The sequence below is a fragment of the Oryza sativa genome, chromosome 1 (assembly GCF_034140825.1).
Source record: "Oryza sativa Japonica Group chromosome 1, ASM3414082v1".
Classification (NCBI taxonomy): Eukaryota; Viridiplantae; Streptophyta; class Magnoliopsida; order Poales; family Poaceae; genus Oryza; species Oryza sativa.
This window is the reverse complement of record NC_089035.1, coordinates 25,129,891-25,153,384: the sequence shown is the minus strand read 5'-3', so window position 1 is coordinate 25,153,384 and position 23,494 is coordinate 25,129,891. Positions and strand designations below refer to the sequence as shown.

Below are 23,494 nucleotides of genomic sequence, written 5' to 3'. Positions count from 1 at the left end.
AGACATATATGAATGAGAGAATCTATTCTATACCACTGAGTTTGATCGAGTTCAACGATTTGCCATCGACATTATCTCCTTCTATAATATACCGACGACTTTATGAATTGTTCTATAATACGTTATTGGGCTGGGACTTCTTTTCAAAAATACCCAAAATACCCTTAGAGACATACAAGATTAACAATTGATTTATCTCATTAGAAGTTTCAAAAAAATATAAAAATTTTTATGTGGCCTCGTTACACAACATGTAAGTTTGTATACATGTTTCAAGTTTTTTCTGGTATATTTAGGTTTTAGAAAATAATATTTTTATGTGGTATATGAGTGAAAATTTGTTTATACGAGAGATAATAGCACAAAAATATCTTATGTAGTGTACGAAAGATAATTTATATTAAAAACATCAATAAAATGTATTTTATATAGCATATAACAAATGAGTTATATATTTTTTTAAAAAAAATAAATGTAAAAAACTTGAAACTTCTATACAAACTTCCATGTTGTGTAAGTAGGCCATATAATTTTTTTTATATTTTTTTGAAACTTCTAATAAGATAAATTAATTGGTAACCTTGTATGTCCATAAGGGTATTTCAGTTATTTTTGAAAATAGTGTTCAGCCAATGACGTACTGTAGAACAATTGATAAAGTCACTGGTATATTATAGAAGGAGATAATGTCGATAGCAAATCGTTGAACTCGAACAAACTCAGTGGTATGTTTGTGCGCGCGTTTACAGAGATAATGTGGACGCGTTGTAAAATTGTGTTTCTAAAAAAATCTCTATTTTTTACATGAATTTTTTTTTCTAATTTCATTCGTACGCTGAATAACAAAGGTTAAATAAACAGAAAATCCATCGAACGGCGTCCCGTGACACCGGTGCTGTGGTCATCCGCCTTGCAGGCTATTAAAATCACACGTGAGACGCGCCGTGCAATCCGTGACCGATTCCCATTTGGCCATAAACGCCGTACTACGTGCATGGCACGCTAATCCTCTCTCGAGTACTCCTACTCGACACGGAGTCGGCCTCGTCAGCCAGCTATAAATTCACGCGCCGCGCCAACCTCTCGCAACTAACCACGCCACGTATGCCGGGTCGCACCCAACCCAAACCCAAAGGTCGCTAGGAACTCGCTACTACTCCCACCCACCCACCGATCATGTTCGCGCCGACGTTCGCGGTGGCCGCCGCTCTGGCGCCGCCGCCGCCTCGAGGAGGCGGAGGCGGAGGAGGGGAGTTCGACCACTTCGTGGTGGTGGACTTCGAGGCGACGTGCGAGAGGGGCAGGCGGATCTACCCGCAGGAGATCATCGAGTTCCCCGCGGTGCTCGTGGACGCCGCCACGGGCCGCCTCGTGTCCGCGTTCCGCGCCTACGTCCGCCCGCGCCACCACCCGCGGCTCACCGACTTCTGCCGCGAGCTCACGGGGATCGCCCAGGGCGACGTCGACGCCGGGGTGGGCCTCGCCGAGGCGCTCCTCAGGCACGACGAGTGGCTGCGTGCGGCCGGGGTCGTCGAGGGCGGCGGGCGGTTCGCCGTCGTCACGTGGGGCGACGCCGACTGCCGCACCATGCTGGAGCAGGAGTGCCGGTTCAAGGGCATCGCGAAGCCGGCCTACTTCGACCGGTGGGTCGACCTCAGGGTCCACTTCGAGGCGGCGTTCGGCGGCGGCGGGCAGCGGGTGAAGCTGCAGGAGGCGGTCAGGGCGGCGGGGCTGGAGTGGGTGGGGCGCCTGCACTGCGGCCTCGACGACGCCTGCAACACGGCGCGCCTCCTCGTCGAGCTCTTGCGCCGCGGCGTCCCCATCTCCATCACCGGCTCGCTGCCGGCCGCGCCGCCGCCGCTTGAGCAAGCTCGTAAGCAGCAGCAGCAGCAGGAGATGCAGCAGCTGCTCGTCCCGTGCGGCGCGGCGGTGTGCTGCTACTGCGGCGTGGCGAGCACGGGAGGGGTGATGGCGATGCCGGGGTCGACGCAGCGGCGGTGCTTCTACGGCTGCGGCAACTGGACGGCGGTGTCCGGGGCGACGTGCCCCTTCTTTCTCATGGGCGGCGTAGTGGATTGTCCTATAAATTAGCAACTCTGTGCTGGGAATTCTTACACACAAAAAAAAATATTATGTAATCAAATTACAACAGATAGCCTTTTTTCATGTTCAGTTTCAGTTTCTGATCTAAATGAAATTATAGGAGTACCATTTTTTGCTGAATCAAGCTGCCCCCTTTTTTTTTTTTGCTGTCCTGCTAATGATTTTGTTGTCGTTTTGAAGATCCGACTACATTGTCCCAATTTTCGTTCAAAAAAAGACTACATTGTCTTAATATGCATTTAAAAGATACTTTTGGTATTTGAATAATCAGATAGAAAATTTGAGATGACTGCCAAAAGCAAACTATGTCCCTAGGCTTCATTTTGCACAACTGAACTAGGCTTCATTTTGTAGAACTGAAAGTGCAGACATCACTGAAGCATCCATTACAGGAAAATATGTTCTAAAACCTGATGTTCCAAGATCACCTAAAACGTGAAACAGTAAAAGGAGGAAACGAATTGCAATGTCACCAAAATCTCCATGGATCCTGGTATGGAGGAACATAATTTTCTGTAGGGGGTAGGAGGTGAAAGGATGCCACTGTTTTCTGTAAAGAAGGCCCCATCTGCGTAGCAAACATTTGATTAATTGATCAGAATCTAAACAAAAAACAGTCTCAGAACATGTTCCTCCTGTAACTGCAACAACGATAATGAAATCAAACACCAGGGCATGCAAAACTCACAGATTCCCACTGCTTGCTGAGTGTTGAAGCATTCAAGGAGTACAAGTAACCTAATCAAAGAAAAGGAGAGTGAACAGAACAATCCTTCAAATGTATGGATGAAGTGAATGATCAAAATTAGAAAAATGAAATGATACCATCTCGTTCAGCAGTGCAGGCTACGTTATGGCGAAACAGATTTGGTTCTGGTGCCTGAAGAAACAAATGTAATCATTAGGAACACTTATCTGATTGTCAATCTGTTAATACTACAATAACAGGAAAAGTTTATCTGTATTGCCTTTGTGAGTTTGTATTGTATGTCCCTACATTTATTTACAGATGTATACATCCCAGAAACTTACAGATTGTGTAGGAGATTTCCGAACTAGATACTCATAGTACCAGTATGGTTCTCCATCGACCTACAAATAAAATTCAAGATGTATAGATGCATTCAATTGCAGGAAACAAAATCTATTTTGGAAGAATAATTGTATCATGAGGATAGAGGTAATAGGCAAAACTGATCAAACTTACATCTGAAGAGTGTGCATCAAGGACAGAACTCTCTGTCATGCGTTGGCCTGTCGTCACCTTCTGCAATGGGATACAGTTTGTTATAGAAATAAATAGGGATCATGCAAAGCCACAATCGCAATTGTCCTTTACATGAACACAAGAAATTACCAGTGAAGATTTTTCAGCCAAAATCCAATCAGCAACATCTTTTGGATCCCACTTGCTCTTGTCCTTGGAAGGCGGAAAACGTGAATTTGGCGGCCCAATCTGCACCAGTCAAATGATGCACATTAGTACATTACTATGCTGATATATTTATTGCACCGTTACAGTTTAACTGGTGTGATCCCTACTGATAGTTTCGTAACATGACAGTTTGCGCCAAATGGTAACATTGTGATCGTAACTACCCACGGAATTCAATTGAATCGGTATAAACCTAGCACATTGCAAATCTATACAGTTTCTAGTACTGGATAGTATTTGAAGAATTACCGAGACTGAGATGACAACGTTATGTATCATGTCAACTCGCTCCGATACAATACGTTGCCGTGCATCAGCTGTATAAAGTTCCAGTCAGCTTTTATCATGAACCATAAAGGATGCGAAATTTGGAAGATCTTGCGCTCAACAAGGCAAAAGAAACATTGCGAATTATTGTTATACCAGAGGCTACTCACGAGATAGTGGTGCAGCAGAGGAATATCGTTCTGGTTTTCTGGATTCTACCCTGGAAACAGAATATATAGCAAGTTCCATTCAGAATGGCAAAACAACAAAATTAGCCTCGCGGGGAGAACAGAGAATTTTTTAAATTGCAGTACCATTTGAATGTGAATTTCTTTCCTGGCAATTCAACTGGGTAAAGAAAAGAATATGCATTGATCGGGTCAACTAGCGTAGCCATTTTCACATCTTCATCCATCTCGGCAACAGCATGCGAATCTACAGAATCATCATGACTCATCAGCAATGTACTCACCAACACATACAAAGTACAAACTGGATAATGAAATACGGAGTAGAAAGAGAACAGCAGGTGGCACATGCCCATGAGCCCATCATCCATAGTACTCCATTCTAAATAGTTCAGTTTCAGAAAAATGATAATACAGCTCACAATTTCACTCTGAAATTTAGAAATGATATGCCCTAAAATTGCCACACTTAGACAGATCATCAGTCACGTAATACGAGTTAAACGGAGATTAAACATGCCCACAATTAACAGTTTCCATTCACGGTCGAGAGGCAAAAAGTAAAGTAGAAGCCACAGCTCGTCGATTTCGATTCCGCTCACCTGAAACCGGGAGGACGAGCACGAACGAAGACACGAGGCCGGACAGCAGCAGGCGCCTCCTCTCCAGGGCCAACCCGTCGCCTCCCGAAGCGGGGCCGCGCGCGCTCACGCTGGAGGAGCACGGGACGAGCGCCGCGCGGCGTCTCGTCCCCGTCGACGTGGCGCGCGCGCGCCCTCCTCCTCCTGTGCCAACCGCGAAGCGGAGGGCTTGCCTGGGGTGGAGCGAGGACGGGGTGGGGGAGGGAGAGGGAGAGGGAGGAGGGGAGAGAAGAGCAGCGGCCGCCATGGCTGCTCTGCTCTGCTGCTGCCTCCTTCCTTGCCTCTAGCCTCTCGCTGCTTCGCTCGGGAGTCGGGAGAGGGCTGGATTTTCTATCCAAACAGTTTGCTACAGAAGAAGAAAAGATCTCTGCAGCTTATCACGTATACTACTATTACAATAGGATTTTTGGCATATAAAGCCACTATAAATGAAATATAATGAAATTGAGACCAGTATTTATTTCCACCTCTTGTCATGCAAACTGGTGGGAGGAAAAGAAAAGCTACAACAAATGACAAGACTCCTGCTAGCCTGAAGCCTTGAGGCTGAAATGCGAGGAAACATGGGGAGTGGCCTTTTGCTCCAAGAATTCAACTTTTTTTTCATCATTCTTTTTTTTAGTGAAATTTATGCAAAGATATTGTGAATACAACAGGAAAAAAATACAAAGCACAACATAATACATCTCACAACACACGCTCGAAGAAAAATATATATAATATCATAATACAACAGAATAGATTTTTTTTTCACAAATACAACTTCCCCGGAATGGTATCTAAACTAGAATGATCATGAGCAGTTTCTACTTTTCTCATGATTAAAAAAAGAAACAAGTACCACATTCACACACCCCCACGTGAATACATCCCCTAATATGCGCTCGAGGAGACGAAGAGACGGAGTGCAATGATCTAACCTTGTGAAATTAAAGCTTTGACAGCTGAACTACGTGTGGGTATTACTTATTTACTTATGGCCACCAAGATTTTCAACCCAGTGAGTGAAATCGTGCAACCACTACTTAACCACCACACCAACTTCATCATGAGAATATTAAGGGCCTATTTGGCACAGCTCCAGCTCCAGGAGGGGTGGAGCTAGAGCTCAGCCTTCCAGCTCCACCAAATTTGGAAGTAGAGTTGGGTGAAGCTCTCTCACAAAATGTACTAGAGTTGTAGAGCTGGGTTTAGGCAGCTTAACAACTCTACTCCAGACTCAACTTATAGAGTTATATTTAGAAGTTAGAACTGTACCAAACAGACCCTAAATATTTTAAAAACCAAACCTGCAGTGAAAACCAAAAGAAAAAAAACATAATGACTCCGTAATTCAGTAATGTTTTGTAAGGTGCATTATATAATGTGAGCGCACACTAGATTACAAACTACTCACCCCGTCTCATAATAAAATATAATAACATTTTCAATATAAAACAAACGTTGAATCAAAATTTATTCAAAGTTAAATTTAATGGAACTAATTTGGTGTCCTAGATATTGTTATTTTTTATCAAGTCTAAATAATTTTGATTAAAAAAAAGTCAAACAACATATAATATGAAATGAACAGAGTATATATGTGACGTATCATAAATTATAAATTATTGTTCAGATTTATAGGTTTAGAATTTGCATTAGTACGAGTCGCAGTTGCATTCGAACGAAGGGAGTAGCTCACATTCCGGCCCCACAACACAATGGGAGCCCAACCCATGAAACCAAAATACTCCGAGGCCCGTTTATTACCAGCTTTCCTGAGCCCTACTACACGCCCGCCCGCCGCCTCCACCGTCTCCGCTCGCCGCGCGCTCCCGCCGCCGCGCAGCTCATCTTCCCCTAGGCTTCTTCCCTTCCGGCGGGGCCATCCAGATTACTGGGTCCTCTCTGTCCAGAAGGCCTCGCCTCGCCTCGCCGGTGACAGCCATGGGGGAACCGAGCAAGGAGCTCCTGGACCTCCCCTCCGAGCCCAAGCCGCCATCCCTCATCGGTGCGCGTCCCTTTGTCCTCCGAATCCCTCTCGTGGTCTCCTCCGTCCTCGTTGACGTCTGGAATCTACGTGGTTTTTGCAGAGTCGATTCTCGTGGGGAGGAGAGAACAGCAGCAGCACAAGGAGGGGAAGCGCAAGGCGGGGCCTCCCACCGATCCACTCCCCAAGAGCCAAGGTATCCTTCTTCTTCTTCTTGCCGCCGCCGCCGTACAGCTCGAATTGGAAGATTGTGCAGGTGTTCTCGATTGCGCTTAGCTGCCGCATGATTGAGTTTGCTGATTTGACACAAATCACACAAACCTTTTTTTTTCTTGTTCGCTTGAACTATCGGGTTAATAACTATTTCCTCCGTTTCAGATTATAAAACTTTCTAGCATTTCATTAACATCTACATGAAGGTGGACAATGCTAGAAAGTCTTATAACCTGAAACGGAGGTGAAACGGAGGTAGTAGTATTCCGACGATATCGAGGGAACGTATCCTATACATACAAGCCTCCCCGTGCATGCACAGACCTTACACACACCAATTAGCAAGTAGTATCACCGAAAGTTGTATGTGCTTTTAGTATTATTACATCTATGTGTAATACTCCATCCGTTTCATATTATAAGTCGTTTGACTTTTTTCTTAGTCAAATTTATTTAAGTTTGATCAAGTTTGTAGAAAAATATACTAACATTTTCAATATAAAACAAACATATTATCAAACTACATCCAATGTTAAATTCAGTGAAACTAATTTGGTGTTGTAGATGTTGCTAATTTTTTTTATATAAACTTAGTCAATCCTAAAGAGTTTTGACTAAGAAATAAGTCAAACGACTTATAATATGAAACAGAGGGAGTATCAACTACGATTTGATTTGCCAGTTGGTTGGTGTGCACGACGTGTACACGAAAGGCTTGTGTGTACATGATATCTTTTCCGATATCGAAGCCACCTGCTAGTTTGAAAATCAAATCGTAGTCTGAGTTTAGCTTATTAGCTTTACCAGAAAAGAAACAAATGCTTTGAGGTGGGATTGCTCTTTGTGGCTGGAACCAGGGGCAGAGACAGCGTGGGACAGGGAGGGGGGGGTTCTTTAGACCCTCTACCCCCTAATATACCATTAGAGCCCCATAATACCCTCCTAAAATTCTAAACCATATATTTATAGATGAGGGCCCAAAAGGCTAAGAAGGCCCAAAAAAATCCTAACCCATCCCTAAATCTCTCTTAGTTGCTCTTGGTCATTTTGTTTTAGCTCCCGCTATAATTTTATCCTGGCTCCGCCACTGGCTGGAACTGGACAGAATGGGTTGTAATTTGCACGCAGAGGAGTTCCTTCAGTTTAGTTTATGCACTTACTCACTGGATTTTCCTTTGTTTTGGGTGTTGTAATGGAGGTCAGTTCTAGGAAGAGTGAAAGATTTCTTGGGAGAGATGGCAAAGGCGAACGAGAAATTGCATCTCGATGTAAAAGTATGCCTCTAGCTGATATTACGTTAGATGAGTGATCATGCTGTTAATTAACTCCTAAAGATAATATTTGTGTAATATATTTGCAGAATAAGCGTCCTGAAGAGTATGATATCGAAGCGCTTACAGGGAACGAGAAGGAATATATTGAGATGGTAAGTTAGATTTTCTCTTAGTAACATGATGGAGGGGAATGCAGGGTGCAGCTAGTACTAACTGGTGAGCACATAATTCTATCTCCAGGATTTGCTTCTTGGTGTAGCTGATTTGCATTCAGAGAAAGCTGTAGAAGTAGCTGAAGCAACAATGAACGGCTTCCCACCTTCAGGAAGGTCATTCGCTTGCAGCTCATCTGACTCTGAAGATGATAGTGATGGTAGTGACGAAGACAGCGGTGATGAAACAAACATGTCTAGCAAAGATGCGGATGAACCGGAGGCTCAAGCATCAAAAGGAAAGAAGCCCAATAAACGGCAGAAGATCGTTGTTCTTAACTAGGATCCTTGTCATCTTTGACAAACCAAGGGGAGGGAGTTGTGCTAGTATTTCAGAAAGGTTGTGCTACAGAATGGGACTGAGACTACCAGGGCAGCTTGAAGAACAGACATCAAGATATCAGAATTACCTACTGTATTTTGTTGTAGAATGCTGAGGTTAGCTAGGATTATTTGTTTTCGTCAGGGCCAAATGATGGCATGTCAAGGCCCTACTTGGGGAATACACTGCGCAGCAGTATTGCCAGTTCTGATCTATACGACTATACGTGTCCCTTTAGTTCCTTGGAGCCGAGTTATTGATTTTGTTTCATATACATTGAAATCAATGTTCACGAATACTCATGTATTCGTTTAATTGTCTGATAGTCTGAGTCCAAGCCATACATCTAATGAATTAATTGTACTTCCAAGATAAAATTATACCTAAATTCCAACTGAAACTTGCATCTACAATGTTGTGTTGTCGGTAGTAGCTGTTATTAATAATCTGAATCCATGTCAACAATCTAATCTATATAATCTTCAAGACGATAATTCCGTATGTGTTGTTAAAAGCTTCATGACGACAACTTCAACACGTGTCTGCAAACTAAAAAAAGGACATGAACCACGCAACACCTTGCAGAGAAGGATTTTAGCTGTGTACACACTGTTCAATCGGGGCGTTCCTAAGCGCCATATACTACAACAAAGCAGCGCTCATGCGAAATTACCTTTTGAAAACACACAACAGCTACAAATGAAAATGGGCAGTCCCGGGCCCCGACTCCGAGCAGCTTCCTTTTAAAAAAAATAAATCATGTATGCAAGTTCATAGCATGTATGCATTACACTGCAACTCCACAGATACAAACACTTCTACACAGAGTTAGCTCTACAATATAGGAGGAAGCACCTCAAATGACGAAAAATTAACAGCAAAAGTAACACATAGATACGGAACAGATCACAGGTTGCGCGAGCCATGCATGTCGAAGAATGCAACTTGTCCAAAGAAAGGAAGATAGGGACTTTCCCGGGCCAGGACCTCAGTACTTGGCAGATTCGGCTAACAAATCTGAGAACTGTTCAGGAACAAAGGATTTCACCCTCAATGGGCCTTTGCCTTCCTGACTAGGAGAGAATGATTTAACACCGATGACTGTGGCCATTGCTGCAAAAGAATGTAGTTCAAATCAAACTTTGTTGCTTAATGTTGGTATCATATGTTATTTTATTAACAATACCATCAGGAGGGTGCATGCAAAATAGTACATAGACAGGCAGATGAAACCCCAAAGAGAAGTTAAGCATTGTTATAGCAGTATTAGATTCTGGCCCAGTATCCAATTGTAATTTACCCTGACTTCCCCCACTGTCTTCCACTTCCAAAGCAGGAGCTTTCTACTCTCCACAAGTTATCAATGTACAGACAAGTAGACAACTAGCAGGATGAAAAATGGAGCTTTCATGTGGCAGTTTCTCATAGCCACCAAGACAAAAGTTAGCTTACTTATGTTTGTCTTACCTATATCGTGATATAAGTTCCATTAGTACTTAACCGTAATGAGATCTAGTAAGTCGCTAAAACACTATCCAGCACAGCTGGAGAATGGAGGCATTGGAGGAACCAAGGAAATAACAAAATTGCCTGAACTAAAATATAGTAACTAATAAAAAAAAGTTATTCCGACTAGCAGCATTTCCTGAGCAGCAGATTTGATTAAAAAAAAAGGATTTTGAAGAACTTACTGGAGTTAGGCCAGTAGGCTGTAGTCAGGCTGTTAACGGTCTATTCCAGTTTACTATTTGCACTATTGTTTTCATATACTTTTCCTCAGGAATATGAGTATTTAATTTTGTGAGCATTAACATCAAGGTTCTGTTAAAATAGGTATAGAAGAGCTTCTTTCCAGACAGTATGGAACCTCATGGTCCAAACCGGAAGGTCTGGTTAGCACCAGTTATATATTCCTGCCTAGAAGCAGCAAAAGACAGGAACACACACAAAAACAGTTGATGTTGATTCCCCTCAAAAAACTGTTGGCATGATCATTATACTTACTTCCATGTATACGCCCATATATAAATCTTTCACCAAGCCAATGCTGCAAAGGTTTTGACCGTATTCGTGTGCTTCGTCTAACACCCGCTTGCCAAGTAAGACCCGCATCTGATAATAATAACACATGAAAATAGAAATATCAGGCTTCCTACTTATACTTGTGTATTTGTGTTTGTTATTTCTGAATAAAATCTAAAAATGGTGCAATCTGCAGAAGTAAGACCTGCCAAGCTTTTTCTTCTGTTCAAATCTTGCTTCTTATTTCTCTTTCGAACTTCATTTTTACTCGTACCATTACTCGGTGATGGTGACTGGCTTGTACAAGCTGGCTGTTGCTGGAAGTCCAAAAGCAAATATGAAATTAATCCATGTAACAGAAGGTGAATATGTCTATCTAACAGAAGTTGTCAGTCTGTGTGATGCTTGTTTATGGCTGTGTGTGACTTCAGGGGCCTAAACAAGTCCATATCTTAACCTACTGAATAAAACGAAACTACTCATCCCTCATTACCTCAACATGGGTGATGTATTAAATGCTCAAGCATGTTACATGTACCTTTATGGCCTTCAATAACATATGCATGACATGATAAACAAGAAGTCATCCAATGCTTTTGTGCTGTCTATTCGCATGCTATCCATACGATATTTTACAGAAATACAGAACAAGATGCTCACTGAATATTCAAGGAAAGAAATCTACCTCAACATCTGTGTCCTGCACATGAGGTTGAATCTCTGGTTCAAAGTTTGGTGCGTGTGTTTCCAAATCACCTGCCTCACCTGTGAAGAAAATGTGCTTCAGTAATCCACACGGAAGAAGACTATTAATGCCATAATATGTGCCCTAAACATTTTAGGGTGTCTTTGGTGTGGGGACAAGGTGGGATGGGTTAGACTCATCCCTGTTTATGGGATGGGATAGTCCTAACTATCTGTTTGGTTGAGGGAAGGGGTCAGATGATCCCGTTCCACTTGTCCCCGAACCAAACACCCTCAAAAGTGGGCTCGACCGTCGCGTCCCACCCCATCCCATAGAACCAGCAGAAAGCGTATAGGTTTCAGTGTTTCACCAAAAATACAGCATAATGACAAATAAAGTTTGAATCAGTTGGAGATAGCTCATCAAATCTTTCCAGCATTATATGGAACCAAAGGATGCTGAATTCCCATCTTAGAAGGCCCGTGGTCATGCCTAGTGAAGCTGCCGACCGTAGCTAAGAACAGTCCTTTGTGGCCAAATAGCTATGGATACTAGGTCAAAACAATCTTTCAAGATACATGTATCATGAGTAAATATAAGCCCAAAGCAGAATAGGTACAAACCTGCTGCTCTTTTTTGTCGCTTTGATGGCTGCTTCTTATTGTTTCCTCTTTGTTCCTTGCCTTTACTTGGGGAGAGTGCATTGTTTATATCAACTGCCAGTTTCTGAAATTCCAAAACAGTCAAGCATGTAAAAAAAGAAGACAAATAAATAAGCAACTCATTTCCATAAACATGATGCAGGCAATATGGCAAAAGTCATTGCAATTTTGCCAGCCCATGCCTACCGGTGCTACGTAAATGACAACAATGATGCGTTATCCATATCAATAAAGTAGAGAGACAAATGTTCAACTAATGCTGCTAACTTCGAGTAGGAATACTTACAGCAGCAGTTTCAAAGGCTGTGGCAAACAGAAAAAATAATAATGATGAGAAAACTTACCTCAGTGTTTCCACGATGTATTTCAGATTGATTCTGTGGATAAGTATCTTCTGGAGGAATTTCCGGTGTATGTACTGTGTTGTCTGTATCTTCTGGGGGTATTTCCGGTGTATGGATCAGGTTGTCTGAGAAGAAAATATGCTTTTAAAAATCAAAAGAATAAGAAAAGAAAATTTGGGAGTAAAAAAACTCGCTTGTTCTGGCTTGAAAAAAGAAAGAGAAACCAGCTTATTTTGTGCCATTTATGTCCCCATAAGGTTCTCCTTGCGAAGTCCTCACTGATATTACAACATAACAAGTTTCCAAAGGAAGTGAGATACTAGTGCTTGACGAAAGCATATCCTATTGCAATGTCTTCTCAGCTATACCATGATTGAGTTTGTGGATAAGAGATGAAAGCAAGAGTACAGACAAGAGGAATAAGAGAAACTTTATTGGCTTGTGACAGAAATGCTTTCGCTGACGTTTTAGGGTTATTTCCTACGTTTTCAAATGTATGCAATTTAGATTCTGCAAAGTAATGAGTACGATCATGCCTAGTGAAGCAGCCAACCATAGGTAAGAACAGTCATTTGTGCCCAAATAGCTATTTGGATAATAGTCCTTTGTGGACATAACTATTTGGATAGTAGGTCAAAACAATCCTTCAACATACATTTATTACAAGTTACTAATATAAGCCCAAAGTAGAATAGGTACAAACCTGTCTTTCTTTTTCCTCTCTTCGATGGCTGCTTCTTATTTTTGCCTCTTTGTTCCTTGCCTTTACTTGGGGAGAGTGCATTGCTTTTATCAACTGCCAGTTTCTGAAAGTTCAAAGAATACAAGTATGTAATAAGAGAAGACAAACAAATATAAACTGAGATTACTATGCACATGATGCAGGCGATATGAGAAAGTCATTATAACTCTGCCAGTTCCTGCCTTCCTGGCGCTATGTACATGACAACAAAGCGATATGTCATCCATATCAGTGCATTAGAGAGATAAATGATCAACTACTGCTGCTAACTTCAACTAGGAATATTTACAGCAGTTTCAAAGGCTATGGCAAACACAAAGAATTACAATGATGAAAAACTTACCTCAATGCTTCCACGATGTATTTCAGATTGATTCTGTGGATTAGTATCCATTGGGGGTGTTTCTGATGTATGGATCGGATTATCTGTGAAGAAAATGTGCTTTAAACCTCAAAAGAATAAGAAATGAGAAATTGGAAAGTAAAATTCTCAGTTGTTCTGGTTTGAAGAAATAAAGAAAAACAGCTTATTTTGTGCCATTTATGTCCCCATAAGGTACTCCTTGCAAAGTCCACTCTGATATCACAACATAACAAATTTCCAAAAGAAGTGAGATACTAGCGCTTGACGAAAGTATATCCTATTGCAATGTCTTCTCAGCTATACCACGGTTGAGTTTGTAGATAAGAGATGAAAGCAATAGAACAGATAAGAGGAATAAGAGAAACTTTATTAGATTGTAATAGAAATGTTTTTGCTGACATTTTATGGTTATTTCCTATGTTTTCAAATGTTTGTAATTTAGAGTCTGCAAAGTAACGAGCACGATAATGCCCAGTGAAGCAGCCAACCATAGGTAAGAACAGTCCTTTGTGGCCAAACATCTATTTGGATAATAGTCCTTTGTGGCCATAGCTATTTGGATAGTAGGTCAAAACAATTCTTCAACATACATGTATTACAAGTTACTAAATATAAGCCCAAACAAGAATAGGTACAAACCTGTCTCTCTTTTTCCTCTCTTCGATGGCTGCTTCTTATTTTTGCCTCTATGTTGCTTCCCTTGACTTGGGGAGAGTGCGTTGCTTTTATCAACTGCCAGTTTCTGGAAGTCCAAAGAAGACATGTAAAAGGAGAAGACAAACAAAAATAAACTGAGATAAGTATGCACATGATGAAGGGAATATGACAAATCATTGCAACTCTGCCAGTTCCTGCCTTCCCAGCACTATGTACATGACAACAAAGTGATATGTCATCCATATTGGTGCAGTAGAGAGAGATAAAAGATCAACTACTGCTGCTAACTTCGAGTAGGAATATTTACAGCAGTTTCAAAGGCTATGGCAAACGCAAAGAATTACAATGATGAAAAACTTACCTCAATGCTTCCACGATGTATTTCAGATTGATTCTGTGGAGTATCTTCTGGGGGTGTTTCCAGTGTATGGATCGGATTATCTGTGAAGAAAAATGTGCTTTAAACCTCAACAAAAGAAGAAGAAACTAGAAATTGGAAAATAGAATTCTCAGTTGTTATGGCATGAAAAAAAGAAAGAAAAACAACTTATTTTGTGCCATTTGTCCCCATAAGGTATTCCTTGCAAAGTCCCCTCTGATATTACAACATAACAAGTTTCCAAAAGAAGTAAGATACTAGTGCTTGACAAAAGCATATCCTATTTTAATGTCTTGAATACCATGATTGAGTTTGTCGATAAGAGATGAAAGCAAGAGTATATAGGAATAACAGAGACTTTATTAGCTTGTAATAAAATGTTATGGCTGACGGTTTATGTCTATTTCCTAAGTTTTCAAATGTTTGTAATTTAGAGTCTGCAAAGTAATGCTAAGGGGGGACTTTGCAGAGCAAGACAGCTTCTGCAGTTGTAAATGCCACACAATGAATTGTGGGGTGTTCATCAAACAGTGGCAAATACCAGGTGCTACGCAATTTTCATGGTAAGAAACTAAAGGCCATGGTTATATAAGGCAAACATTTTCAAATTCATGCAACTAGTAAGAACGGTAAGCATAGTGCTAACAAACTTAGGTTCCAAAACATATTGCTGAAGACATAAATGCATTACATTGAACAAACCAAATCTGAATTCTGAATGAACTGGTATAAATGCAGGATTTGTTTGTAGTATGGTACAAAATTATTATAACAACAAAATAATGAAGCTGATTCTTCTAGATGATGATGCTTCTAAGAGGGGATGAATTGTCATGGTCCATATACTAGCTAGAAATAATCTTCCAATCCCATGCAGCAAATAATACTTTTTTAGTCCAATGGCATTCATTTTCAGAAAGCATATGCAAATAAATAAATAAACAAGTGGAAGAAGGAAGTTTGACTATAAACTACTAATATCATTCTACATATTATTTCCAGAAGAGCATCATTCCATGGCACTAATATGTCAACACGCCAACAAAATAACAGCAACGTGTTATCATTCTTTATCTTTAAATATCTCAGCAATTACAAAATAAATAGCTGATTTGCAGAATATGCACTACCATCCATTTCTTTAAGCAGTACAACATAGCAATGTCCACTGCTACAGTCACAAGAAAGAATTCCAACAGAACAGGCAACTATCGAGCAACTTTTGCATTTATGATAGGAATGATTTCACGGTTACAACAGAAAACGATTCCACAGGATAATACTGAGAGGAAGAGAGATTAAAGATTGAAAATTGCATAAAAAGTCATTGGGATAGATGTCGAAAAAAAAAGGCACCATTCTGAGTCGACCATCGCAACTTCAAGATTTTTTAATCAAGTCTAAAACTCTAAATTATATGCAAAAGTTTGTTGCCGTGGCTGTGCAGTATGAAGACAAAATGTTGCAAGTATTACAAGGTAATATTCTGAAATTAGAAGGGAAATGAGTACCTTGGGCCACATCACCTCCAACTATTTCCTGTCACACAATAGAGAAATCAAAGTTCCGTACGCATTAAACACACTAAGTTTAACATACATTACACATGCTGGGATCTAAATTTGGCAATAACTGTTTCTGCAGGGAGCCAGGAACTTACCTGATGTTCAGAATTGCCATCTCCATGATGCAATGGAGATACATTTCTACTTGTAATGTTCGTCAACACTTCAGTCGAGCCACCTTCCAAATGATCGGGAGGAGAAACCGTGCAATCTATTGGCATAACATCTTCCTGAGGTTTAAAATAAAGCATAATATATGCAGCAGAGTCAACGGTTTAGAAGAAGTTCCATAGCAAATATAAGTCCGAAGAACAAGTTTTAGTAACAACTACCTCTAACGAAACACTATGCCTGGAAGATGTGCCCTTCTCTTTGACAAGTTCACTATCTCTGTCCACACCAATTGGTGAATTTTCTGTTGGCTGTTCATCTGTTGTTACACCATCTGGAGGGTTCGATTCAGATTCAAGCACATGCTCTGGAGATTTGATGCTAGGACTTGGGGTCTCCATTGCAGTAGAGCCCTCATTGATCATCAAACCCACTGCATCAGATGAACGTCGCACAGGTGATTGTTTACACAGCAGACTTTCCGGAGACCCATCAGATTCATCATCTTTTGAAAGATCTGCATGTTTATCTTCCAGGGCATCTCCAACAAAAATGCGTTTCTCCAATTGTGAAATTCGAGCAAGGTTGCTTCCAGGTGCAGTTCTTTCTAATGCATGATCACTCATGGGATTTTTCTGCTCAGTAGTGTTGCTTGCAGGCGTGTCACCTGGAACATTGAAGTCAGGGAGACAAACTTTTCCTATGCTTATTTCTTTAATCTGTAAAGTCTTTCGGAGTAAATTTTCTTCTTCGTCTTCATCCAGATCTTTGAATGCGGAGAGTAAGTAATTCAAGGTGAAACTGTTATCCTTCCAAACAAATGAATCTGTACAGAGGAAAATATTTAAGCAAATATACAATCAAGTATTGACTAACAAATTGGAAATGAGGAGATAAGTGACCTTCTCTCGCTGAGATATCTGGTATAGCATCTTGGCTAGATCTTGAAGAAACAGGCTCTGTTGTCATTTCATGAGCTGAGCCATGCACATCATCTTGGGTAGTCTGTGATTCTGTCACAGTTTCTGTTTGGGAAGCAGGTGCTTCAATGGCATCTGGGGCATCAGAGCTGGCGCTAAACTTGTAAGAATGGACTGATTTTCTCCTGGTAATTAACCACCAATAACACACGGATCAATTCCCTTTTTATTTCAGGCAGATGCTTCAAGTACATCACAGTAATAAGTAACCTTTGTAGAGTGACGATAGTTAGCATAAAGTAGCTACAAACAATGAAGCTGAATACACTCCCACTGTTTGTCTCAATCAGTAGCAATGATAAGCAGGAGCAAATGATAAGGAAACACATTTGAATCAACTAAGTGCATAACACAAGATGCTATATAGCAGAAAGAAAGTAAGATTTCCTGCAGTTATATACCCATGTGGCTCATAAATTTTATTTAGTCACCCGAGTTTTGGAAAGAAATAAGAAGCAAACCTCAACAGCCCAGGTCGTAGCTTAGGTGGTTCAATGCCTCGGTTATTATATGTTCCTTCAGTTGGAACCTCACCCCTTAACCTTTTAATCTCCTTATCAGCTCCTGCATTGATGGACGGTTGTTAGAGTGTTGTTGACGCTTTTGCTAGCTACCAAAATTGAATGCCACGATATGGATTACTTTCGAGCTTTTCCAGGGTCAAAAAGTATTCATCAGGATCTTCAATGTTCAGTAACTCTGTGTAGTCCACATTTTGCACCGGTTTGCTGGAGAACAAGAGAAAGGAACCAAGTAATTTGAGCTCGAACCACCACTTACTACAGCAAAATGTAGCTAGCTAATGAACAAGCTACCGAGGGAAACAACAGTAGAACAAACAAGTAGCTTACTTCGCGGGGGGCTTGGTCTTGAGCCGAAATCGCTTGCGGTCCGGCGCAGGCCTTCTCCCCAGCTGGTTGTTCTTGCCATCCGCAGCGGCGGCAGCCACCCCCGCTCCATCGCCGCCATAGAGCTTCCCTATGTCCCCGACAGCCTTCATCGCCATTCTAGCCTGCTCAACTAGCTCCTTGGACCCTTTCTGCCCCGCACATTGACACATTTGTGATGTTAGCTCGAGCAAAATCCACACAAACAGAACAGTAGTTCGTCACTTCTCCTCTAAAGAATTATCCTCAAAAAAAAAAAACTAGAAAGAAAAAACAAGGGGTGGGGAGGAAAAAAAAACAGCAAAACCCTCGGAGGAGACTCCGAGCGAGATCGAGCCGCGCACGAGCACACCCATCGATTCGGTTCTAGAGAGCGCGGGGAGGGGGGGGGAGCGTACCAGTGGTCGGGAGATGCCGTCGAGCAGCGCCCCGCGGGCCGCGGAGGGGGACGCGGCGGTCCCGGGCGGCGCGGCGGGGCCGAGGGTTCGGGGGAGGAGGTGCGCCGGGGACGATGCGGCTAGGAAGGGATCAGCCGAGGCCATACGGCGGCGGCGGCGCCTCGATCTCGCCGCCGCGCGGGGTGGCGGAGAGCTCCCAGCGAGCGTGGGGGTGGGGTGGGGGATGGAGGATTGGAACGGGGAATGGGGGCGATTTGGCCCCCCTGTTGTGTGCGTTTCAAAAATCGAAACTGGCAGCGGGAGCCGGGAGGTTGGCGAAATGGCGAGGGGTAACGGGGGGGTTTCTAGAGATGGCAACGGGTATGGACCCAACGGGTTTCCACTCTCCGTACCCACACCCATTAAAACTAAATCTGCCCACTAGAAAACCCACACCCACTCACGAGTGAGAAATTCTCCTATACCCGCACCCGCACGGGTGATGGGTACCCATTGAAAATGAGTACCCACACCCGTTGCAACAATTTTGGTTATAGGCTGCAATGATATGTACACAGCAAGATTGAAAAACTAAGGCTCAAACAAACCATACAGGATACATACAGCCATCCACATTGCAAAATTAACAGCAAACCATCTCTACTCACGGTCACGGCCCCAGCCGGATCCAGCGACCTACCTCACTGCACCCCTGCCCCCAAGCGGCGACCGACGCGGTGGCTATCCCGCCCCCAGGAGGCAGCGTCCCTGACTCCCTGGACCCTGCCTCAGGCAGCGACCGACGCGGTGGATGTCCGCCCCCACGCTGGCGGCTGCTCGCACAGCGGCGCCCCTACTCCATCAGCACGACCGAGACCGGCTGGCGGCTGGTGTTGCGGCCGTGCGCGCCTGTGCAGTGGCGTGCCGGCGTGTGGCGTGCGCCCGTGCGGTGCGGCCGTGGCTTGGCCGCTTGGGGGATGGGGGCGGTGGAGAAACGGAGACAGGAGGGAGATGAGAGGAGGAGAAGGGGAATAGAGTTTAGAGGAGTAAGGAAAATAGGATTTATACCTAGGGTTTTGATGGTTGTGGGCCTTGGGCCATGTGCATATTGGGCTAGGCCTATGGGTATTTTCAACCCACGGGTTAATGGGTTCGGGTGACAGGAGAACGTACCCACACTCGTGTACCCGATGGGTGAAGGTTTTGCCCGTTAACGTACCCATGGGTATGATGTTTGGAACGTTTATACACCCTAATAGAGTAAAAACCCAACGGATTTCGGGTCGCGGGGCCCCGTTGCCGGGGTTTCGGTTTTTTTTTCTTTTTTCTTTTTTAGCGATTGCGAGAGATTTTTCATCGGCGAGGGGACACGGCCACATGGCGGGGCAGACGGGTTACAAAAAGTCGAAGGCTTGGCCTTTGGTGAGGCACAAGAGAGGGTCTAGCTATTGTGAGAAGCCTGCCCTGCCCTCCACCCACGCCTCCTCTTGCCACCGTCTACTGGGGTAAAAACAGTCACGGAAAGTTCCTTATCACCCGAGCACCGTTTTTTATAAGGGGTATTGTTTCTAACCATATCGTTTTTAGCTATTTTTAAATTTTATTTTTTCTAATTTCTTTCTGCATCTTATTAATACCGATATTGAGTAGTTTAAATGATAAATATGGTCAATTACCGGCTGATCGAGCATTTTTTTCAAAGAGATGCTACCGAATTTGATCGTTTACGACCGTTTTCACCTGTTGCCGTCACCAGCCATGGTAGCTTTAGCTCCAGGCCATCGCATGGCCGTCCAAGGTCCCAATCAGGACCCCCTCGATAATATACAAATCTCCTTCCCCTCTGCTAGAGCTGAGAAGCCCCACATCACTGGCGCCCTTTTCGACCGAACCAGCCATTACCTCGGCCACACAGCCGGCGCACTCTACTACTTTGGTCTCCAAGCACGTGGCCTCACGTTTCCACGGCTACCCATAACCCTAAAACCATCCCCTCACCAAGGAGGAGCTCCATGCGTGCAACATGCCCATCAAAGCTTGCCTCCGTAGAAGTGGTGGGAGGGTTGCTTCTAGATTTCTCGGAATATTAGGCCTTTTTCTAAAAAACCATGAGGGATATACATGCATGCCTCAACTGCCTATTCCTGGTTTCCCACACCGGACACGAGGGGAGCGCAAAGAGTATAGGGAACAATGTATTGACCGTTGAAACTGCATGCTGCCAATTCCTCTTAACCCAAAGAAAATAATGTGTCGGCTAATCCAAGGAGTAAAAAAAAATAAAAAAAACGAGAATATCTGTGCGGGTACGACGGTCATAAACTTATTATTAGCAGCAGCAGCGGTATATTTTGGTCCTAAGCAAAAGGGATTATGCTACTCGGTGGTTCTATCCATATTATCATTGAGCTTACTCCTAAACAATCTGATCTTACTTCCTACACGCCAAAGAAACCTTCCTACTCCAGTTTATTGTTGAGCTTGCATTACGCGGAGCTAAACAATGTTGGATTACGCAAAGCTGAACTGTATGCTACAGTTTCTTTGACAGGACTGAACCACTGTAATATTTTTCTTTTTACAGGACTGAACTAATGTTGCATTGTTCATCACTCCGTCGTCCATTTCCGAATCGATGTGAATGATGTGATCATTTCAGCCAATGGGACATTTCGTTGCCAAAATAAACCCTACCATTATTTATTGCAGCGAATGGTTCAGGGTCCGAGGATCTATCCATTTCATTGCTAAAATAAACATTATTACTCCCTCCATCTATTTTTTTGTCATATTTCATCTTGGCACACAGAATAAGGATAAGTAATTCTACTTATCATCCATTTAAATATGCTACTAGTCATTCATCGTAAACAAGCGATTCATTAATATTTACATTTCTCAATGCCCACGTAACCAATCATGTGTGGAAGAATGAAGAGTCATGCATTAAATCCAAGAAAGTCATCAATATGATAAGTTGTTGGATTGAAATATGCCTATCAAAAATAAAATTTTCAGATTTGGAAATATGACTATCAAAAATAGATGGAGGGAATATTATTTATTAGTAAAGCGAAAGATTGATAAGCCCTGTTCTTTTCTCCAACAAAAGTTGGATAAACTTTTGGATACTCGTGGCACGCTTTTCAAACCGCTAACGGTGTGTTTCGTGCGAAAACTTTATATATGAAAGTTGTTCTAAAATGTAAGATTAATCCATTTTTTAAGTTTATAGTAATTAAAACTCAACTAATCACACGTTATTAACATCTTGTTTTGCGTGAAACACTTAATCTTTATCTTCATCTTCATCTCCAGGAGATTCAAACACCACCTATGCCAAATGTTGCCAATATAAAGATGCAAATGTGTTGTCTGGTTTGATTCATTATCAAAATTTGGTGTAGTTTTATAAATAGAAGGTTTCGGAATTATCAAATTTTGATGGAGTTCGGTAAAGCTGTAATGATGAAATCATGTTCAGTTTATTGTCGTGCCAAAATTTAACTAAACAACAACAAACCTTAACTATAAGGAATAAGTTAACCGGAGGTCCCTCAACTTAACAGCGAGATTTTTTAAGATTCCTTAACCACAAAACCATAAATGTGTACCCCTCAACTCACACAAAACGTTCAAATGAGGTCCCATGGCAGTATATGTGAGTGGTTTCGCTGACGTGGCATCCTAGTCAGAAAAAAATAAAAAAGTATATGGGGCCCACATGTCAGTTGCACATTTTCTTTCTTTTCTTTTCTTTTCCTTCTCTTCTCTTTATCTCGGCGATGGGCGGGCAGCGTGCGAGCATAGCAGTTGAGCGACAGCGGGCGGCAACAGTTGAGCGCGGCCTGCGGGCGAGCGGCCGAGTGCGGCGGCGAGCGAGCGGCCGAGCACGGCGGCGGTTAGAGCGGACGAGCACGACGGCGGGCGAGCGGACGAGCGCGAGTAACCCTTACTCCACAACGGCCATGGCGACCCGTGCCGCAGCTCGAGTAACGTCCATTAATTCTTCTGTCACATACAGATAATCTGGTTCTTTAATTTGTCTTTGCTTACCGTGATGAGCTCTGAATTTGCAGCCAATGGCGGGATCCATGGCAGCCTCACCGGCATCAGCATCGGCGTCGGTGTCAGCTCAACGCAGAAGGTGTGGCGCAGCCTGTAGGCATTCGGTGACATCGCCTTCGCCTACTCCTTCTCCAACATCCTCATCGAGATCCAAGTGAGTGAGACTGACACCATTAGGCATTAGCTACAAAGTTAACTTGCTCTGTTTTTTTTCTCTGAGCAAACCTTGTTTGCTCACCGCTGCTTGCTCTGTTTTGTTGTTCATGACACGATCAAGGCGCCGCCACCGTCGGAGGTGAAGGTGATGAAGAGCGCGACGAGGCTGAGCGTGGTGACGACGACGGTGTTCTACATGTTGTGTGGGTGCATGGGCTACGCGTTGCCGGACAACCTCCTCACGGGGTTAGGGTTCTACGAATCCTTCTGGCTACTCGACGTCGCCAACGTCGTGCACCTCGTCGGCGCCTACCAGGTGTTCGTCCAACCAATCATCGTCTTCATCGAGCGCTGGGCGTCCTGCCGGTGGCCAGACAGCGCGTTCATCGCCAAGGAGCTCCGCGTGGGGCCCTTCGCGCTCGGAGTTCGTCTGCCTCACCACCGTCGTCGCCATGCTCCTTCCTTTCTTCGGCAACGTGGTGGGCTGAGTAGGTCGGCGGAGCTCGCCCACCGCCGCCACGCTCCTCCTTCGGCCACCTCCGCCGTTGCGGCCCCCTCCTCCGCCCGCCGTGCTCGTCCGCTCGCTCGCCACCGTGCTCGCCCGCCGTCCGCTCTGCCGCAGCTCGCTGCGCTTGCCTTCTGCTCGCCCGCCGCCGCCCATCACCACTCTGCCCACATCCCGGCGTCGCTTCGTGTTGCCGCTGCTCCGCCCGCAAGCCGTGCTTGCCTGCCACCGCTCGGCTGCCGCGCGGACCCGCCGCCGCGCTCGCCCACCGCCCGCCCATCGCCGCTCCGCCCTCTCCGCCGCTGGCCTCACTCACCGAAGAAGAAGAGAAAGAGGAGATTTCAGAGAAAGAGAAGAGATAAAAGA

The 23,494-nt window shown here is 43.5% G+C and overlaps 4 protein-coding genes and 1 pseudogene across 5 annotated transcripts; 3 read left to right on the top strand and 2 right to left on the bottom strand.

Annotated features, from left to right (window-relative positions):
• Window positions 1-1,087: 1,087 nt before the first annotated feature.
• LOC4326611 (uncharacterized) lies at window positions 1,088-2,223 on the top strand. Its single transcript, XM_015767799.3, has one exon. It carries the CDS (start codon window positions 1,177-1,179, stop codon window positions 2,089-2,091), a length of 915 nt encoding a protein of 304 aa, XP_015623285.1. The 5' UTR covers window positions 1,088-1,176; the 3' UTR covers window positions 2,092-2,223.
• Window positions 2,224-2,424: 201 nt separating this feature from the next.
• On the bottom strand, window positions 2,425-4,984 carry LOC4326610 (psbP domain-containing protein 5, chloroplastic). The gene is made up of 10 exons (XM_015767790.3): window positions 4,596-4,984; window positions 4,120-4,240; window positions 3,976-4,025; window positions 3,788-3,855; window positions 3,461-3,559; window positions 3,311-3,370; window positions 3,136-3,195; window positions 2,929-2,983; window positions 2,792-2,841; window positions 2,425-2,671 (listed from the first exon to the last, which is right to left on the bottom strand). The coding sequence occupies exons 1-10, from the start codon at window positions 4,879-4,881 to the stop codon at window positions 2,573-2,575; spliced, it is 948 nt and encodes a 315-aa protein (XP_015623276.1). The 5' UTR covers window positions 4,882-4,984; the 3' UTR covers window positions 2,425-2,572.
• Window positions 4,985-6,407: 1,423 nt separating this feature from the next.
• LOC4326609 (uncharacterized) lies at window positions 6,408-8,945 on the top strand. Its single transcript, XM_015772959.3, has 5 exons — window positions 6,408-6,624; window positions 6,707-6,799; window positions 8,020-8,090; window positions 8,177-8,242; window positions 8,331-8,945. The coding sequence occupies exons 1-5, from the start codon at window positions 6,561-6,563 to the stop codon at window positions 8,583-8,585; spliced, it is 549 nt and encodes a 182-aa protein (XP_015628445.1). The 5' UTR covers window positions 6,408-6,560; the 3' UTR covers window positions 8,586-8,945.
• Window positions 8,946-9,318: 373 nt separating this feature from the next.
• LOC4326608 (centromere protein C) lies at window positions 9,319-18,736 on the bottom strand. 2 transcript variants are annotated; one of them, XM_066311415.1, is made up of 18 exons: window positions 18,421-18,736; window positions 17,987-18,174; window positions 17,778-17,863; window positions 17,597-17,699; window positions 17,058-17,260; window positions 16,377-16,981; window positions 16,140-16,274; window positions 15,991-16,018; window positions 14,462-14,541; window positions 14,083-14,308; window positions 13,423-13,505; window positions 13,041-13,143; window positions 12,338-12,462; window positions 11,955-12,057; window positions 11,332-11,411; window positions 10,852-10,963; window positions 10,629-10,736; window positions 9,319-9,737 (listed from the first exon to the last, which is right to left on the bottom strand). In XM_066311415.1, exons 1-18 carry the CDS (start codon window positions 18,562-18,564, stop codon window positions 9,613-9,615), a joined length of 2,637 nt encoding a protein of 878 aa, XP_066167512.1. In that variant the 5' UTR covers window positions 18,565-18,736; the 3' UTR covers window positions 9,319-9,612. The 2 variants fall into 2 exon arrangements, with proteins under 2 accessions (XP_066167512.1, XP_015632271.1); XM_015776785.3 differs by having other exon boundaries at window positions 14,083-14,185.
• A 3,723-nt stretch (window positions 18,737-22,459) lies between these two features.
• On the top strand, window positions 22,460-23,241 carry LOC107278392 (amino acid permease 4-like; annotated as a pseudogene).
• Window positions 23,242-23,494: the final 253 nt, after the last annotated feature.

Bases quoted from the DNA above. Each gene is read 5' to 3' on its own strand.
- LOC4326611 (XM_015767799.3), top strand. From the start codon at position 1,177: ATGTTCGCGCCGACGTTCGCGGTGGCCGCCGCTCTGGCGCCGCCGCCG.
- LOC4326610 (XM_015767790.3), bottom strand. From the start codon at position 4,881: ATGGCGGCCGCTGCTCTTCTCTCCCCTCCTCCCTCTCCCTCTCCCTCC. The intron at 3,371-3,460 runs GTAATTTCTTGT...ATCCCATTGCAG, and splicing joins TGGCTGAAAAATCTTCACTG to AAGGTGACGACAGGCCAACG. The intron at 2,672-2,791 runs GTGAGTTTTGCA...TTTGCTACGCAG, and splicing joins TCAGCAAGCAGTGGGAATCT to ATGGGGCCTTCTTTACAGAA.
- LOC4326609 (XM_015772959.3), top strand. From the start codon at position 6,561: ATGGGGGAACCGAGCAAGGAGCTCCTGGACCTCCCCTCCGAGCCCAAG. The intron at 6,800-8,019 runs GTATCCTTCTTC...AATGGAGGTCAG, and splicing joins TCCACTCCCCAAGAGCCAAG to TTCTAGGAAGAGTGAAAGAT. The intron at 8,091-8,176 runs GTATGCCTCTAG...ATATATTTGCAG, and splicing joins AATTGCATCTCGATGTAAAA to AATAAGCGTCCTGAAGAGTA.
- LOC4326608 (XM_066311415.1), bottom strand. From the start codon at position 18,564: ATGGCCTCGGCTGATCCCTTCCTAGCCGCATCGTCCCCGGCGCACCTC. The intron at 17,864-17,986 runs GTAAGCTACTTG...CTTGTTCTCCAG, and splicing joins AAGACCAAGCCCCCCGCGAA to CAAACCGGTGCAAAATGTGG. The intron at 10,737-10,851 runs GTCTTACTTCTG...TATTATTATCAG, and splicing joins CAGAAGAAAAAGCTTGGCAG to ATGCGGGTCTTACTTGGCAA.